The 16,321-nt window shown below is 44.1% G+C and overlaps 1 protein-coding gene across 4 annotated transcripts in view; it reads right to left on the reverse strand.

The window, feature by feature from the left end:
- Positions 1–7,234: 7,234 nt before the first annotated feature.
- ehbp1l1a (EH domain binding protein 1-like 1a) overlaps positions 7,235–16,321 on the reverse strand; it is a 43,018-nt gene continuing 33,931 nt past the window's right edge. For 3 of the 4 annotated variants that reach the window (XM_030723200.1, XM_030723196.1, XM_030723199.1), the window contains 11 exons: positions 15,528–15,699; positions 14,570–14,736; positions 12,967–13,015; positions 12,358–12,870; positions 12,224–12,263; positions 12,100–12,143; positions 11,844–11,955; positions 11,642–11,741; positions 10,530–10,603; positions 9,438–9,552; positions 7,235–8,520 (listed from right to left, as the gene is read on the reverse strand). In XM_030723200.1, coding sequence (XP_030579060.1) covers positions 8,427–8,520; positions 9,438–9,552; positions 10,530–10,603; positions 11,642–11,741; positions 11,844–11,955; positions 12,100–12,143; positions 12,224–12,263; positions 12,358–12,870; positions 12,967–13,015; positions 14,570–14,736; positions 15,528–15,699 — 1,480 coding nt within the window. In that variant the 3' untranslated portion in view covers positions 7,235–8,426. Of the gene's footprint in view, positions 8,521–9,437; positions 9,553–10,529; positions 10,604–11,641; positions 11,742–11,843; positions 11,956–12,099; positions 12,144–12,223; positions 12,264–12,357; positions 12,871–12,966; positions 13,016–14,569; positions 14,737–15,527; positions 15,700–16,321 lie in introns of those variants that run through there. The other variant, XM_030723197.1, reaches the window with a different exon arrangement.

Genomic DNA, 16,321 nt, shown 5'->3' on the forward strand with positions numbered 1-16,321 from the left:
TCCATAAGGGTATAGCTGAAGGGGGCTGCATGAAGAGGATGTGGAACCTATGGATTCTTCAGCACCCAAGTTTCAGACTGAAACAACTCGTAACTCGGTGTTCCAACATCCGCAAGAAGCAACTGCTATTGCAACTAGAGATTGAGGAGGTACAACACAAATGCAACAGCAAGGGGGAGCCAGGACATCGGTCAGGTAGGCGATATCATTATCCCCACACTCTGAAATTGGGTACCGAGTCCCAAGAATAACTGGTACATTGAATGCCAGAACAGTTGACCTGAAAGATGAGATCATGGCTAAGCTGGAAACCCAGACCAAGACTACATGAAGTCTACTAGAAGATGGGAATGCAGCATTATGAACAATCCCTACTGTGACCATCACTGAAGCCAACCAGCTGACCTATACTCAACTCAACTCAACTCAACTCAACTCAACTCAACTCAACTCAACTTTTATTGTCAATTGCTGCCAAATGTACAAGTCAGGCGCAGAACTGAAATTATGTTTCCCACAACTGCTCTTGTCGGAGACGGTCGCACTATCTCTCTCTCCCTGCCCTCCCCATCTCTCCGCTTGCTGCTTGCTGTGAGAGCGTCTTTTACACACTGTCCGAATAAGAACAAGATTGAACCATGGATCTGGCAAACTGGGCATTCTCCATCATTGATCGAATTTTTTCCACTATGAGATCCGGGACAGGGGAGCCTGCGTGTCCGAGTGGAACAGACCCGGTTGGATACGTCATCGACTCTTGGAGCTCGTGGAGACCGGTGTGCTTCTCAGCCCTTGGAGTGGAAGACGTGGAAGACGCATATATATTCGGCTTTTTGGTAGCGGTATCTTCTCTGTTTGGGCTCGGTGGATACCTGCTTTACTGGCAAATTAAGAAAATCTGGACGGCGGTTCGACATCTGCAGAGGCTGCCGACCCAGGTGGAAGGGCTGAGCAGAGCCGTACAAACTCAGACTCAAAGCCTGGTGGACCTGAGCCGCAAGATTAGCGAGCTCGCAGGCGAGAGGGGTTAGATCAGGAGATATAGTTCGGTTCTGCACAGTGAGGACGGCAATCAACGAATTTGGAATATTTGATTTTCGAATGGTTTCCCAGTAAGACTGAAGGCTGTTGGAAAAACAAGCAGCCTGTTCCAAAACAACATTTGTTATCAGGAATTCGGCTCCCCTGCCGGCCTTGGGTTGGCAACCATATCTCTCTCCAGGGCTCTGTGTGCGGCTGCTCTCTCCCCCACTCCGCGTTGTGATTTGTGAAGCTGGGTCTGGTGTATCACGGCCGCTGATGAAATTCCACCACTATCAGCGAACTGTTTTGGCTGGAACCTGGCATCTGGCTCCACAATGCCCCCACCTCTCGTCTCCGTCTGCATCCCCTCCTGACCTGACCTCACCTACCGCCGCTGTCCTTGCTTTACATGTGCAAATGCTTTGCTAAGGTGGTTTTTTTGGACCCTGGTATAGTGCTCTTTTTGAGCACTGTACCAGATGACTTTTTTTTAACCTAACTTCCCCATGATGTGTTGTTTTCTCCTCCTGCCAAAGGTAGCGCTGCAAGTCGGCTGCATGACCCGAGGACACATATCCCCCTATGTGTGTTGTGTTTGTGTACTCTTGGATGGTGTTCTGTAACTGCAATTTCCAATGTGTGAACTTGTTCACCCACATGGCAATAAAACTTCATTCATTCATTCATTCAACCCACGGTGTGCAAGAGCGTGTTCAGTATAAAATGTGAAATGTACAATATATACTAAAAAATGTACACAATATATACACAGTGTGTACCACACAGCGGTGATCGTTGAGAGGCTTGGATGATCAGCCATAAGGAGCAGTATCCTCTTGGATAAGAAGACTAGAGTACCAAGTGATAGCAACATCAGCAAAAAAGGAACATGAGAAGCTCGATAAATACCAAGGCTGAGAGAAGACCTAGAGAGGATGTGGAAGGTGAAGGAAACAGTGGTCCCTGTGGTAATTGGAACACTCGGGGCAGTGACCCCCACACTGGGAGAATGGCTCCAGCAGATTCCAGGAATGACATCTGAGACCTCTGTCCAGAAGAGCACAATCCTAAGCTAAGATACTGCACAGGACCCTCAAACTCTGAGGCCTCCGGCAGAGGACCTGAGCTTGAGGGCGAGTGGGTAATGTTTTAAATTCATGAATCATTTCAGAGTTCACTAAGTTGCTGCAGGGAGCAGTCATTACATGTTCCATGCAGGAGGCAAAAGTGAGACACTGACATGTCCTTTTTGTCTTGATCATTAGAGCTTACTCAGAACCAACTCAAAACAGCCATGTGAGGATGCAGATGCTTCTGGCACATGACCAGGTGCTGACAGCAGCAACAGCACACTGTCTTAGGCATCAAGCACTTCTATTCACACATATGATATACTGTATTACTTTTATGAGTCAGCGAGCACCTTAACCACAGTCCAGTGGAAGCCTGACCAACTGGCATGTGCTTGTGGGCCTGAGTAGGCAGCTCAAGTTCCCTGTCACCATAACACAACCATCACTGAGGCCCAGTTGGTCCCACTGTCAAAAAAAACCTATGAAATGCATTTCTTAATAATTTCAGAGGCATTTCTTTAATGTGTACAGATGAGATACATAAAGCCAAGTGGCCAAGGACAGGTCTGCATTGAGCAGGTAGTGAAATGGCTTTCTCAGGCTAATCTCTAATGGTGTTGAGCAGGCTGTGTGCTGCTGAGCCAGACCTTTTATCTAATTGCAATTGCAGCAACACTGATTGGGCATAACACATCAATCTTCCCCTTTCTCCTTCTTGCCCTCTCTCCTTCACTTTCATATCTGCTCTGTGAGAATGAAACTCTACACAACACAACCCCTGTGCAGATCACATTTGCTGTTATAGCTCACTTCTTCTTTTTCTTTTTTAATTTTATTTTTTATTTTTTTTACAACATCTTTGTTCATTTTACCTGAAAATAAAATGTGACAGGCACTACAAAATAATACAAAAAAAATATAAAACAACAAAAGATGTAGTCATATTCAGATAGATAATCTAAAAATGGCACATTTCTGCTTTTTTATCACAGGACATTTTTAGCATCTATTCAAACTATCAGAGAGAAATGTCCATTTATCTATCTATCTATCTATCTATCTATCTATCTATCTATCTATCTATCTATCTATCTATCTATCTATCTATCTATCTATCTATCTATCTATCTATCTATCTATCTATCTATCTATCTATCTATCTATCTATCTATCTATCATTTTTGAGTCACTGAGTGGTAGTTTTACATGAAAGCTGCTATAAAAGTATAACAAAATGGGATTTAATGTTTTATTTGCCCCCCTGAATGCATCATTCTGGAGGTCAGAGTGTAGTCAAGAATTATTTACCAATAACCATCTATAGGTGAGCCCATGATAACAATACAACAGCGACCCCCGGAGGCTCCACACAGTATACATTGTTGCAGTAAGTGCGTTACAAACATGGGCAACAAAGACAAGTGTGTCCATGTTGGGAAAATGCTCACACACGCAGGATACTTAAAGTGAGTTTGAGTCACGTGTTTTATTATAGCTTCAGTATTTAATGCTAAGTGCATCCAAGCCTGGATTGGCAGCCAGGCTCTGCAGCTGTGGCTGGTTGCTGGGTGCCTCAGGAAGTAATAAAACTGATGTAGTATTTTGACAGCAGATAGTTTTGCATGACAGTTTGTGTAGCCTGTAAAGGTGGCCGAGTGCATAGATTTATTAATCGTGGGACTGACTCTTGAAGTGCCCCTGGGAGTAAATTTAACAGGTCTTGCTGTGCATTTTTGTTTATAACTGCTGTTTTGTGGACAGGGTGTGTGAGTGCAAATGCAACTGCACATAAGTGAAGCATGGATGCATGTTCTTTTTTTTAATTTTTGCGGGGGGTTTTTTTCTTCCTTTTTTTTAATGGAAAAATAAAGTGACTTGACCCAAGTGACCACAGTTGCCAGTTTTGTGGTTCGTGCTCTGATTATTCTGCGTCTTCTTCCCGATGGGAGAAGATTAAACAGTTTGTGTGCTGGATGGTGAATCTCTGGTGATTCTTGATGCTATCCGGAGGTGTAACTGTCTTTCAGGGTGGGCTGATGTGTGTTGATGATGCGCTCAGCAGTCTTTATGGTCGTTGCATTACCCTCTTGTTTGCTGCTGAGCTGCTGCTGTGCCGTGTGAGGATCCCATGGGTCAGGACACTCTCAATGGTACATCTATGTTGTGGCAGACCACGTTTTCTGAGTGTTCTCAGAAAATAAAGTTGCTGTTTTGTATTCTTGACCACTGAGTTTGTGTTTATTGTCCATGTGAGGTCTTCAGAAATATGTGTGCCCAAGAACCTGAAGCTGGAGACTCGTTCCGCTCTGTCCCTGTTTATGAAAAGTGGCCAAAGTTCCTCCTGCTGTTTCCTCAAATCAATGATCAGTTCTTTTTCAGGTTGTTATCTGAACACCAGTCAGTCCGTCTCTGAACCTCCTCTCTGTAGGCAGTCTCATCGCTGTCAGTGATCAGCCCTACCACTGCCGTGTCATACACAAATTTAATAAAGGCGTTGGTGTTGTGGCCTGGTACACAGTCGTGTGTACAATGAGAAGAGAAAGGGGCTCAGCACAGAGCCCTGAGGGGTCCCAGTGCTGAGAGACAGTGTTGTAGAGCGATGGGGTCCCATCCTGACTGACTGTGGCCGGTCTGTGAATCCATCAGCAGGTGCTGTACTGGAGGCTGAGATTGGACAGCTTGGAAAACAGTCTGTTAGGGAGGGTGGTATTAAAAGCACAACTGTAGTCCACAAAGTGCATCCTGGTGTATGATCTTCACCATTCTAGGTGTAGCAGGATGGTGTGAAGTGCAGTGCAGATGGCAGTTTACCTATTTCCCCTACAGGCATACTGGTGAGGGTCCAGGCTGGGTGGGAGAGCTGACTTGATGTGACTCCGTTTCTCCAGGCGCTTCACGATGACCGCCGTCATTAAGAGTCATTAAGTCAGGTGACTGCAGTGTGCTTAGGGACCGGCACTATGGTGGATACCTTTAGGCAGGGACAGGGATCGGTTCAAGAGGTCAGTAAGAACTCCTCCCTGAACTCTGCATCATTCTTCCTTCTTCAGTTCCCATCATTGTATCCTTGCCTCTGCTTCCACAGTCATGTTCCCTAGCTACATTCTCCCGACACCAACTTGCAGTCTCCTATCTCTTTCAGACTGGAGCTTCTGCATAGATGTTGCCCACCTGTGTGCGTCTTCCTCCACTCTATGTCCCTCTCTCTTCTTGTGGCTCATGTTCATCACAGCCATTTTCATCCTTTTCACAAAACCCACCACCATCTCCCTGCACAGACAGGCAAACAGACTATATACTGGTCAAAAAAAGCAACACGTGTATGTGTTTTAAATAGATTTCATGTTCTAGCAGTATATGTTCATTGAATGGCCTCCTATAGACATAATTCATGCAGTCACACTGTCCTGCTGAACAGTGGGCGAGGTGCTGCTGCAAGAATGGTACACGTACAGTTAGAAGCTCTTTGTCTCGGTGCGTCTGTGCAGTCAGATTCCCACCAACAGCAATCAGGTCAGAAACGGGGCTCTCATTGACATGCAAGGGTGCAGCTACGTCCAGCATCCAGCACACCCATAACCTGGCCTCAGTCAACCTCAGTCAATCACAACGTGGTGGCAGCGCGCACATTGTGTAACCACTGGATTAAGAATGCAAGTCTGAGGTGTACAAGTGACTAAAACCAATCAAAGCGCTCACGGTGCTTTTATTCAAAGAGAATAAAATGATGCACTCAGATTTAAACCAAAGATCAAAAATGTATTTCACAAGATAAAACTTTTGTTTTTTGAATAGTACACGTCCCCAAACTGAGTAATTGCTGACAAAGATAAACGGGAATGGCACAGGATCCAATTTTTCTGCTCCTGAGCTTCTCACCATCATGTCAGGCAGAGGACTTTGCAACAGGACAGCCTGTTTACTGTGGCATACTGAGTGGCCTATGTGGCTCCATGGCTGTGATCCACTAATACAACATTTATCCCAACAGAGTCTAAGGAGTTCAATGAAGACCACTGTGCTTTGGGTCAGTGTTGTCAGCCACAGGGGATGAAAGCAGTGTTGGAACCTTTTTTCATTCCTGTGCTCGACAAATTTTCTCTCATCTGTTTGTTACTTTGACACTGAAGGTTGTTCTTACCTGGTTAGTAGTTAGTGTTGGTCTCACAATCAAAAAGGGAGGACCTGTTAAGCGATTAGTCCTTCAGTGTTTCAACAGCGATACAACAGGTTGGTTTTGCATGAGCTCCCGGGCTTCAATGGGCCTTTGCAAGAAAAATGACTCCCACAGTTGGGAGGCATTTTAGAGGGTTAACTTCATCCTCCTCGGTCATGCTTCAATAATGTGTCATGTGTAATATGCATATGACTGTAGATACATCAGTCAGTAATAGCTTAGGAGCAGCTGGTAATGTTTACAGCCCAAGAACACATGACCTGTTCCTGTATCCATACATGTCAAACACCCACAGTTACCCACTCATTACAAGCCATCAACATTATTAACCAGCTGACTGACAAAACTTACCTCCTGTTCACTGATGGTCATAAAAGGAACTTGAACCTCTGGAGGTCACCTGTGATGTGTGTCACTGGGACACCGGCAGCAGATACTTTAGATGCTGTGGATTGTGGCGGGAGTGGGGGCATGGTGGTCTGTCCATGGAGCAGAATTACTGTGGCATATGCAGCCTGTGGAGTTCGGGGGGGCTCGGGCTCTGAACTATATTCCTCAAGCACTTCCCTCCCTTTATTTTTCAGTGTAGCAGGCGTATCATCCTGCTGCAGAGAAAGGGTGGACCCACATTTTTCCAGTAAAACATTACTTTGTAAGATGATCGTATTATAATATCTGGCTTATTCTTCACAATTTTATCCTTTGAGTTTTGCATCACTGTGAATAAAGTGACCTAAACGTGTTTGAAGTCCCATTTCTGCTGTTGTAGTCATAATTATGAGCTGTTTATGTAGCGAAATAACGAGTAAATGTTGCTAAATCATCAAGATTAACAACAAAGTTACAACTAAATACCAAAATTTGTTTTGTGTCAGAGAAGCGTACTGACCTGAATTCAGTGGTAGAACAGCAAATACAATCCATACAAACCATTCACACTGAATAAAAAACCGCACAAACGTGTATTCAAATATTTTCTATTTTCCAGTCTTTAAAAATGTTGCAAATTTGACACAAAATCCATCAATAAAACTTTTCAAAAAGGCATTCGTTTGGCTGTGAGTCGTGCACACAAAGGAGAACTGCAAACTGAACTTTCACACAAGATAAACATTTAAATAAAACCTTTGGAGAGCAAAGAGCCGGAGGAAGCTGCGCTCACTTACTGAACAGAGGGAAGTGACAATAATGCACATTCAAAAAATGTTGCTCATGAATATTCATCTCTGATCACGTCCTTTCAGTTACATTTCTGAAACCCCCGTTACAATCAGTGGCATTTCACACATGAAATTAACTGATTAAATTTCGCAATATTTGTTAAACTTATATAATTATTAATGAATACACAACAACCCCATTTATATTTTGGAAAAGTACATATTTGAACAATTCAAAATAAAAGTTGGCCAGACAAACTTCACAATAAGAGCTTCCTAAATCTGCGATATCCTTCCATTAAACACTCAGTGCAGCGTTTCTCTCCATTCCTTTACATGCAACCACGTCAGCACACACACATCAGTCACTGCGTGCGTGCGTGTCAGATTTAATCCTTTCACTCAACCGACCACGCACTCACTAGTATTTTAAATCAACAGTATTTTGCACTGTGTGATTTATTTTGCAGGCTGTATTCTCATAACGCTCCCTTGTAGTTCACTTGAATGGTGATGATGTGTTTTCTTTTTGATGGTTAATTTAGCATAAAAGCTCAACGTGAACATTTACCTAAAAAATAAATAAATAAATAAAATCTAACCACATTAGAAAATAACCAGTGAATGCTTTATGTTGGAAGGATGACGTGTTAGCACTGCTGTAGTTTTGATTTCAGTTCTCCAGGAGCAACAACTAGTCTAGGCTGTATTTGGCTATACAAGCATTTCCATCCTCAGAATCTGCAAAGTGCTGAAGCACTTTATAAGGTTTGACTACTGCACAATGGTGCCTACTGCAAGAAGCAACCCAAAACTACCACTGAAGCCAAACATTAATGTACATTCTGGCTCTGGATCATCTGATTCGTCACAGATTTTACGCTGGTTCAGTGTCGGCGTGCACTCGCTGCTGACTTAAAGCCACACCACTCATTCTGACATTAGGTGAAAGGGACACGAGTGTTTTCATCCGACGTTTGGAGCTTTTTGGAGTCACTGCATCACACACTTCTCTTTTTGCTCTTTAGCGTACTTCCTCCTGCGCTGCTCCAGGCCGCGTTCCAGACGCTCATCCTCCTCCAGAGCTCTGAGGACAAGAAGAGAGCAGACAGTTAAAGGCCGTCTGAAGCCTTTCACTTTGCTCATTTCTGCTAACTGATCCAGCATTTTTCCATTTCAATCCATACACTTGCACACAGATTACATCCTTACCAATCTCTCAGGCTATGTGTTTAGGTCTCTGTGTGTGGTGACAGTCATCATGTCTCAAAATCCCCACAACAGAGCAGAACCTGAAAGCTTACAGTGTGACACTGATAGTGGGCTGAGGGTAGTTAGATTCCTGTGATGTTTCAGCTGGTTGAGCTGATTATTCAGGTCTGATGTGCAGTGATGTGTGGGAATTGCTCCTGTGCTGTCATGATGTGGAAACAGCCTGTTTATCTGTTTTAAAGTTTCTTTTAATTAATTATATACAGTTTATATATCAGTGGTGACAGTGTTAAGATGTGCTGTGTAGCCAGAGAGGAGGGATATAATGCATATATTACTGGGGTTAGGTTTATTGGCTACTCTAAATTGCCCATAGGTGTGAATGTGAGTGTGGATGGTTGTCTGTCTCTCTGTGCTGGCCCTGCGATAGGCTGGCGACCTGTTCAGGGTGTACCCTCCCTCTAGCTCTGTGACAGCTGGGATAGCTGGGATAGGCTCCAGCCCCCCCGCGACCCTGAACAGGATAAGCGGAAGAGAATGGATGGATGGATGGATGGATGGATGATTTGCTCCCAGGCTAGCAGTGATGTCGCTAACAGAGACGCATGCTAAGGTGCACTCAGAACCGTCCTGCTTTAGCTGCAGTTCTCATTAAGTCCACATAAACAGAAAATCACTGATAACAAAAAGCAGTTTTTAGTTGCAGATCAAAGTTTAGCCTATGAATAATTTATAATGTTTGCGTTCACATGAATGCTGGTAACAGTCCAGCCGACACAGTGAGCGTCTCACCCTCTTTCCTTGGCATCTATACTGTGGACCAGTTCGTCCCTCTGGTTCACCAGTGACACCAGCTCCTGCAGCAGCAGCTGCTCTCTCTGTTTATGGGCCTGAGTCTTCTGCCATTCTGCAGCACAGAGGAACAAAGTTTAGAGAGGAAATGAGGGATTTTGCACCAACCCTAACAAGATGGTTTACAAATGTTTTCTGTACAGAGAAAGTTTATGGAACCTGACAATCAGGTGGTCAACAACAGAGATCCCAACACCAGGTATCAGTAAACATGTACAATCAGGGTGCTGTACTACAAAGCAAGTTCAACATACCAGGATATCACTGTCTGCCTTCACTTAGCCCAGTGTGCAGCGTACCCCAGTCATGACAGACGGAGCACATGCGACCTGTCTGCGACTAACATTTAATATTGGAGTCATTTTCATGGTGGAACAAAGAAATCCACATTGGGTGTCCGCAGCTCAGGCAGCAGAGCAGGTCACCTACTAATAAGCCCGGAGCTCAGCCTGGTTTTATATGATATTGTTAGCATTGGAAATTTCATCAAAACACAACCCCTGAAAGCACGACTGTGGAGATGGAGACTAGCAGGTGTTGAGTTTCACAGCGAGGCGAGGTGGCGTCTGTGAGGTGAAGCGCAGATGTGAGTCTTTGAGCTCAGACGGGAAATTTGGATGTTTTTGGAGGAGGAACGCATCCGTGAAGTTGGAAGCAAGTTTAGTGCTGAAGCTGGCCTGTCTCAGTAAATCTTCCTCTTCCTCAACTGGCAGACACAATCAGTGCATTCACTGGAAACCTTAAGCTGGACAGCAGGTGGCCTGATTCTTAAAACAGAAGTTCACTTTTGGCTGCCACAGTGTTCTCACTCAGTAGAGGTGTTTTTACAGAAGCTGTCGTTTCCCATTTCTTAGCTCTACTGGCTTATCTGAGAAGCTAAATTCAACCTTATCACTTGTTAAAGGAGAAATTTTATGTATTAGCAACATTTTTCAAGGAGGCTTTAACCAAGCTGACTACACTCTGAGCATTAAACTACAATATGGGAATATGAGAGAGTCACTCAGGAGTCTGTTAGAAATAAAGTCATACCATCAATGGCCATCATGTCTCTCAGCTCCTTGTTTAACAGCTCAAATCTTCTTTCCAGGTCTTGTTCTTCCAGCCTGTTAATCACAACAGATGGATAATAACATGTGACGCAGCCACATCTTTATTTGTTTTGTTGTTTTTGGATGGGTGGAAACCCCCAACCAGAATCTGACCTGTGGTAAATGGACTGGTTCTTATATAGTGCTTTCCTACTCTGAGCACTCAAAGCGATTTATACAGCATGCCTCATTCACACTTCGATGAACACATCAGAGAGCACCTCAGGGTTCAGTATCATGCTCAGCTTTGGCATGCAGACTGGAGCAGCCACGGATTGAACCATCAACCTACAGATTGGTAGATGACCTGCTCTACCACCTCAGCCACAGCCGCCAGGAGCCGTCTTGCTATGATGTGACAGTGCTAACCGTTGCACTATCACACCATCTCGGAGGGTCAATGGTTCAATCCCCACCTCCTCCAGTCCAGATGTTGACATCTCCTTGGGCAAAATACCAAAGTACCCAAGTTGTGTGTGTGTGTGTGTGTGTGTGTGTGTGTTTGAATATGTTTGAGGCACAGAATAACGAATGTGTGTGTGAATGTGAATTATGATAAAACGGACTTTGAGCACTCAGAGTAGGAAAGTGCTATAGAAGCACCACTTAGAAGTTGGCAGCAGAACATAGTTATTAAACTAAAGATCCATTTTCATTTTTCAGTTTCTCCTATATCTACCACAAACTATACTGGCATTCATTTATAGTGTTGCAAGTTGGAGTGGGACATGCTGATCAGTGCATTTTCCAGTCATTTACCATCAGTGCAGCTCTGTTTCAGCATAGCAACAAAATCAGATATAATATTGATTTCATTTAAGTATAGATCTTGCACAGCACCTTTACGGTTTACAAAAATTGTGCAAGTTCAATTGAGTTTTTTTTTATAGCACCTCAAGGCGCTTTATATTGTTCGGTAAAGACCCTGCAATGGCTACAGAGGTATGAATGAGCTGCCTTTAAAGTTTGCACGAATCAGGATGGCTGCAGAGGCAGACTGGGTGCAGCCCTCTGCGGTGCACCGTGAATGCATCTGCAGCGCATGTGTCTTACAGCAGCTGCAGATGGTCCTGCCTCCGGATTAAAGCATTCTTCTTGTTGACCAGCGTGAACCATTCCTGAATCAGTCTCTCCTCCTCCACCTTGTCACTGCCTGCAGGAGAAAAGCATCAGTATCACCTTCAGTCTCCTGTCTTGGCTGTGGTCCTTTTGCCTTTCTTGGATTGTAACGCATGCTCAGTGTCGTGGATTCTACCTGTTTCCAGCAGCTGTCTGAGTTTCCGCTCCACCACACCTGCTCTGTTATCAATGTGATTTTGTTCTGCTTCCAAGGCTTCCATCTGATTCAACACATACTGGCTGGGGTCCTAGATACAATTGCGCATACAATTATTCACTCTGGTTTAGCATTAATGATACATAATGGAACAAAACTGGTGAAAGAAAGCACTTTTTCCAGAGTTTCTTCTGCACTTTATGAATGATAATGAAACAGCTGTTTGCTAACTGACCTGGCCCTCTGGTCTTCCTGCCTCAACCCCCGCCTCCAATCTCTCTGCAAGAAAAGTAAAGACATAAAACACAATCATTAGGGAGCCAATCATCCAGTTTTTGTTTTACTCAAAGAGAACTGACCAGTTTCTGACTTCCTTTGGCCTTCATCCCCCACAGCAGCCTGCAGAGATAAAGAAAATAATCCTCACACACTGCTGATAGAAAAACAACGACTATTCAAAGGAATAAACAAATTAGGTCATAAAGCAACATACCACTGATACCTCTCCTTCATCTACTGACCCACTTCTGCGCTGTGACCTGCGCTTCTTGACCAGATCAGCATCTCTGACATGAGAGAACCCTGACTTGGACAGGAAATGAGTCCTCGGTGGTGCCACCGGAGATTGAGCCCCACTCGCCCCAGCACCCTGCAGGCGCTTGGTTCTGGGAGGGGGAACCACATCCCTGCTGGCTTTACCGTCCTTCTCTGCAGCGCTCGCGCTCCCATTAGCCTCAAGACTTATCCCCTCCTCCTGGAGTTTCTGGGCGCAGTAGCGAACAGCTGCCTCGGGGTCCTCTTGGTCCTCCCGGTCCCCGGCTACCACATAACTGGACTCACTGCTGTTCTTCTCTATGTGAAGCACACTTAGCTCCTGGCCAGTGAAATGTGTGCGGATCTGGTTAAGGTAGGTCATGACAATGAGGCGGTCAGGCACTGCGAGCATGACCATGTCTGACGGCTCCATCAGCCTTGAAATTCCAAGCTCAGCAAAGCCATTAAAGGCCTGAAACATACAGGTGGATGGATTAAATCAGGACTTCCCAACCAGTAAGTAATCAGTACTGGTAATTTAATAAGAACATAGAAAACTGTTAGTCACCTTTTTGTTGTTTTGCTTGATGTCATATGGATCCAACATTTCATAATTACTAGAAAAGGACAAAATAAATGCCACATTTCTTAATGTTTCATTGAACCTTTAACTGACCAAAAAGTACATTGACACTAATTTTTTTTTTTTTTTTTACACAAATGTAACTGGGTATCATCTACGTAGCAATAAAAATGCATGCTTGCATGTGGAAGCATGTGGGCATGGGACAAAGTACCACACATTTAAATATAAAGACTCTGGATGAAAAACCTCTGCAGACAATCTCCGCCTGAAGTCTGCAATCCAAAACTAGAAAAACTGGGTCTTTGTTCCAAACATTATTGGAGGGCGCTGAATGTGTTTTCTCTAATGATTCAGATTTTATTTGTGAAGAAATTCATGAAGTCATTGAGCTAAAGGAATACTGGGCTCAGCAGAGCATGGCTACAGAGCTGAACAGAAACCTGTTCCTGTTTTATACAGGGCTATTTTTAAATAAAATAATGTTCTTCAAGGCCTGACAAAGCTCTTCTAAATGACACAATTTCCTCACCAGCTTATGCATAATCTGCTTAAAGGCATGAATTTATACCAGTCAAGCCTCTCTGATTTGTTGCATTCATCCTCTGAGGAGCCACAGTGTCCATCCTCATAACCAGAGAGGCTTCAGCAAACAAAGTAATCAGTCTCTGTAGAGTTTAGCTGCTCTGCATTGTGTTGGCACAACCCCAAATTTAGTTACATCAGTTTCATACAGACGTCTACCATAATTATATTTAGTGCACAGTGGTGTGCTATTCATCCTCGGCCTGTACTTTGAGGATTCGGACAGCATATTCATTTTTCGGGGGTCTGGGATCAGACACAGCTTCTGTGGGGATGAGGGTTTGGGGAGAAGACAGAATATCTTAAGAGTGTCTCTTAAGTCCACTCCACCTTCTGGACTCCACCTTCACAGCCAGACGACACGCAGCTAAACGTATCATCAGATTGGGGACCAGGGGGAACTACAGAGCCCGACATATTTTGACAAAGTTACAAATCAATATTATTGATTATCTACAATTAACATTATTTATATTCAATATTAACTGAACACTGAATGGCACAACCAGCTGTCATTACTTCCAATGTGGCTTACAAGCTTACCAAATCTATGTTTATCCCTAGCTGTCACTTTTAAATTGTATTCAGTGTCGCCTGCGCTGACCCCTGGAATGCATTTAACTATTTAGCTTTTTCCTCACTAGGTATGTTGCTGAGAAGAAGTCGATGGTGAACCACGAGTTACTGTTCCAGATCGGGCTTCCTCCTCACAGCCACCCCAGACAGATACTGGCTACTCTGCAACACCTGGGGGATGGCTAACAGGGGCTAAGCTATTTTGGCCCCTGAATACAGGGGCCTTGCTGGCTATGACAACTACTGGTTTGTTGTCAGTGGTATAGCGCTCCTGGTCCCCAATGCACCTTCATCATTAAAGCAGGCTGAAGAGTAGCTTAACATTTGTGCAGTGAAGCCAGAAAGCTACATGCATTTGTTGAACTGAACATCAAGCTAGCAGTCCTGAAACTATTGCAGTAAGGGCCATATGTCAGCTGTTTCTTACATCTTTTCTGGGTGGAAGTGGTGTAAGATGGCACAAAAGGCCAGGCCGTTCCTCCAGGAAGTGCTGAAATTGGTGATCTTCACTCCCTTGTGATTCTGTGTGACCTCTTGACACCATTCCAGTAGAGACTGACTTGAAGTAACTAAGGATGGGCTTGTCAGCGGAGTCTAGAAAACACAATAAGAATATCTGGAAATTAAAATTCCATCTGAAATGCAGTTTTTCAAAACCTTTAATTCAATAGGTCCAATGCGCATTAATCATTAAGGGGTTAAAAGCTTTTTTTTTTAACTAAATCAACCAGTTTGAAGGTCTGGGGTTGATTGCAAATGTGGCATTTGGAAACTGCTTCTGTGGTTTAACAAAGGAAAACCCAATCAAATAAAACAGGCCATCCACAGATAGTGGAACATTAGGAGTGCACAAATCTCACTGTACATCCTGTACATCCTGTATAATGACAATAAAAGCATTCTATTCTATTCGATTAAAGTTTGGTTCATTCTGAGAAAAAAGTGCATTGCTATTAACTGTTAACTTAGTCTGGCGTGGGCGCCTGGGTGGCTTAGTGGTGAAGCCAGCGACCACATACACATGCCGCGCTGCGGTGCGGGTTCGCGTCCCGGCCCGGCGCCGATTTGCCTGTGTGTCTTCCCCTGTATCTTTCCCCCACTTCCTGTCTCTCTCCACTGTCACAAAAAGCTGCTGTGGCCAAAAATAAAAAAAAAACTTAGTCTGGCGTGATGTTTAAATCAGGCAGCCGTCCTGCTTTACATGGCAGGGATACCTGCAGCAACCAGGGGAGAACCTAAAGGGGGGGGACCATTTTTATGCCAAGGTTTACTAACATTAAATACAATCAAAACATTAAATACAATCTCCAAAGGAGTGAGTTACACACAGTTGTTTGATCAGTTGTTAAAATACAAATACACTGATAGGCGTGGCTTAAATATACCTCCTGAGGTGCAGCCCCATCGGTAAATCTTTCCTGGGATGTTGTTGGTTCACTGGCGTGCTGGAGGGTAACAACTTGTGACTTGCTGTCGTCTAAAGAAGAACAACTCAAACGCTTCTTACCACGAGGCACAGGTACAGGGCGGCCCGAGCTTTCTCCTCTTTCCTTTTCCCTGGAAACACACACAGACACCAAGCAAATTCCAGTATAACTGTATAATTGTTCTAAAAGAAATGATTTATTAGTTACTAATGAGTTTCCAGACCATGCTGCTAATGTAACATACATAGACAGTTTGAGGTTTTTAATAATGGAAACAAGTTCTAATGAATAGAGAGAAAGAACGCAAAACATACACGTATCTAAGTTATAATCCACCCCTCACACATCCTAATATGTACTCACTAATCTTACCTGAACTCTGAACAACCTGCAGCTACAGACACAAAGCCAAAGTCCAACTCTTCATCTCTCACTTCCTTCCTTAGATTAACTTCCATTTGTTCACTGTCTTTATCATTCTCTAGATGCAGCCAGTCATCCTGAGAAGAAGCAACAGTGGGCGCAAGGTCCCCATCACTCTCTGCTTCCTGGACTTTCTCCGTGTCATCCTGTTCAGGTACTGCCTCGATAGCCTTCTCCCAGTCATCTGTAGCATGCTCATCTGTAAAGGTCCAGCCTTCAGTGGTTTCACTGCAGGCCTGCTCTGTATCATCTCCAGTATGTGACTGACTAAATTCTTCTCGCATTGCTGCTAGAACTTCCTTTTCCAGCTGTGATGTATCCTCATCTTC

This window comes from Archocentrus centrarchus, unplaced genomic scaffold (genome assembly GCF_007364275.1).
Source record: "Archocentrus centrarchus isolate MPI-CPG fArcCen1 unplaced genomic scaffold, fArcCen1 scaffold_24_ctg1, whole genome shotgun sequence".
In the NCBI taxonomy this organism is placed as follows: Eukaryota; Metazoa; Chordata; class Actinopteri; order Cichliformes; family Cichlidae; genus Archocentrus; species Archocentrus centrarchus.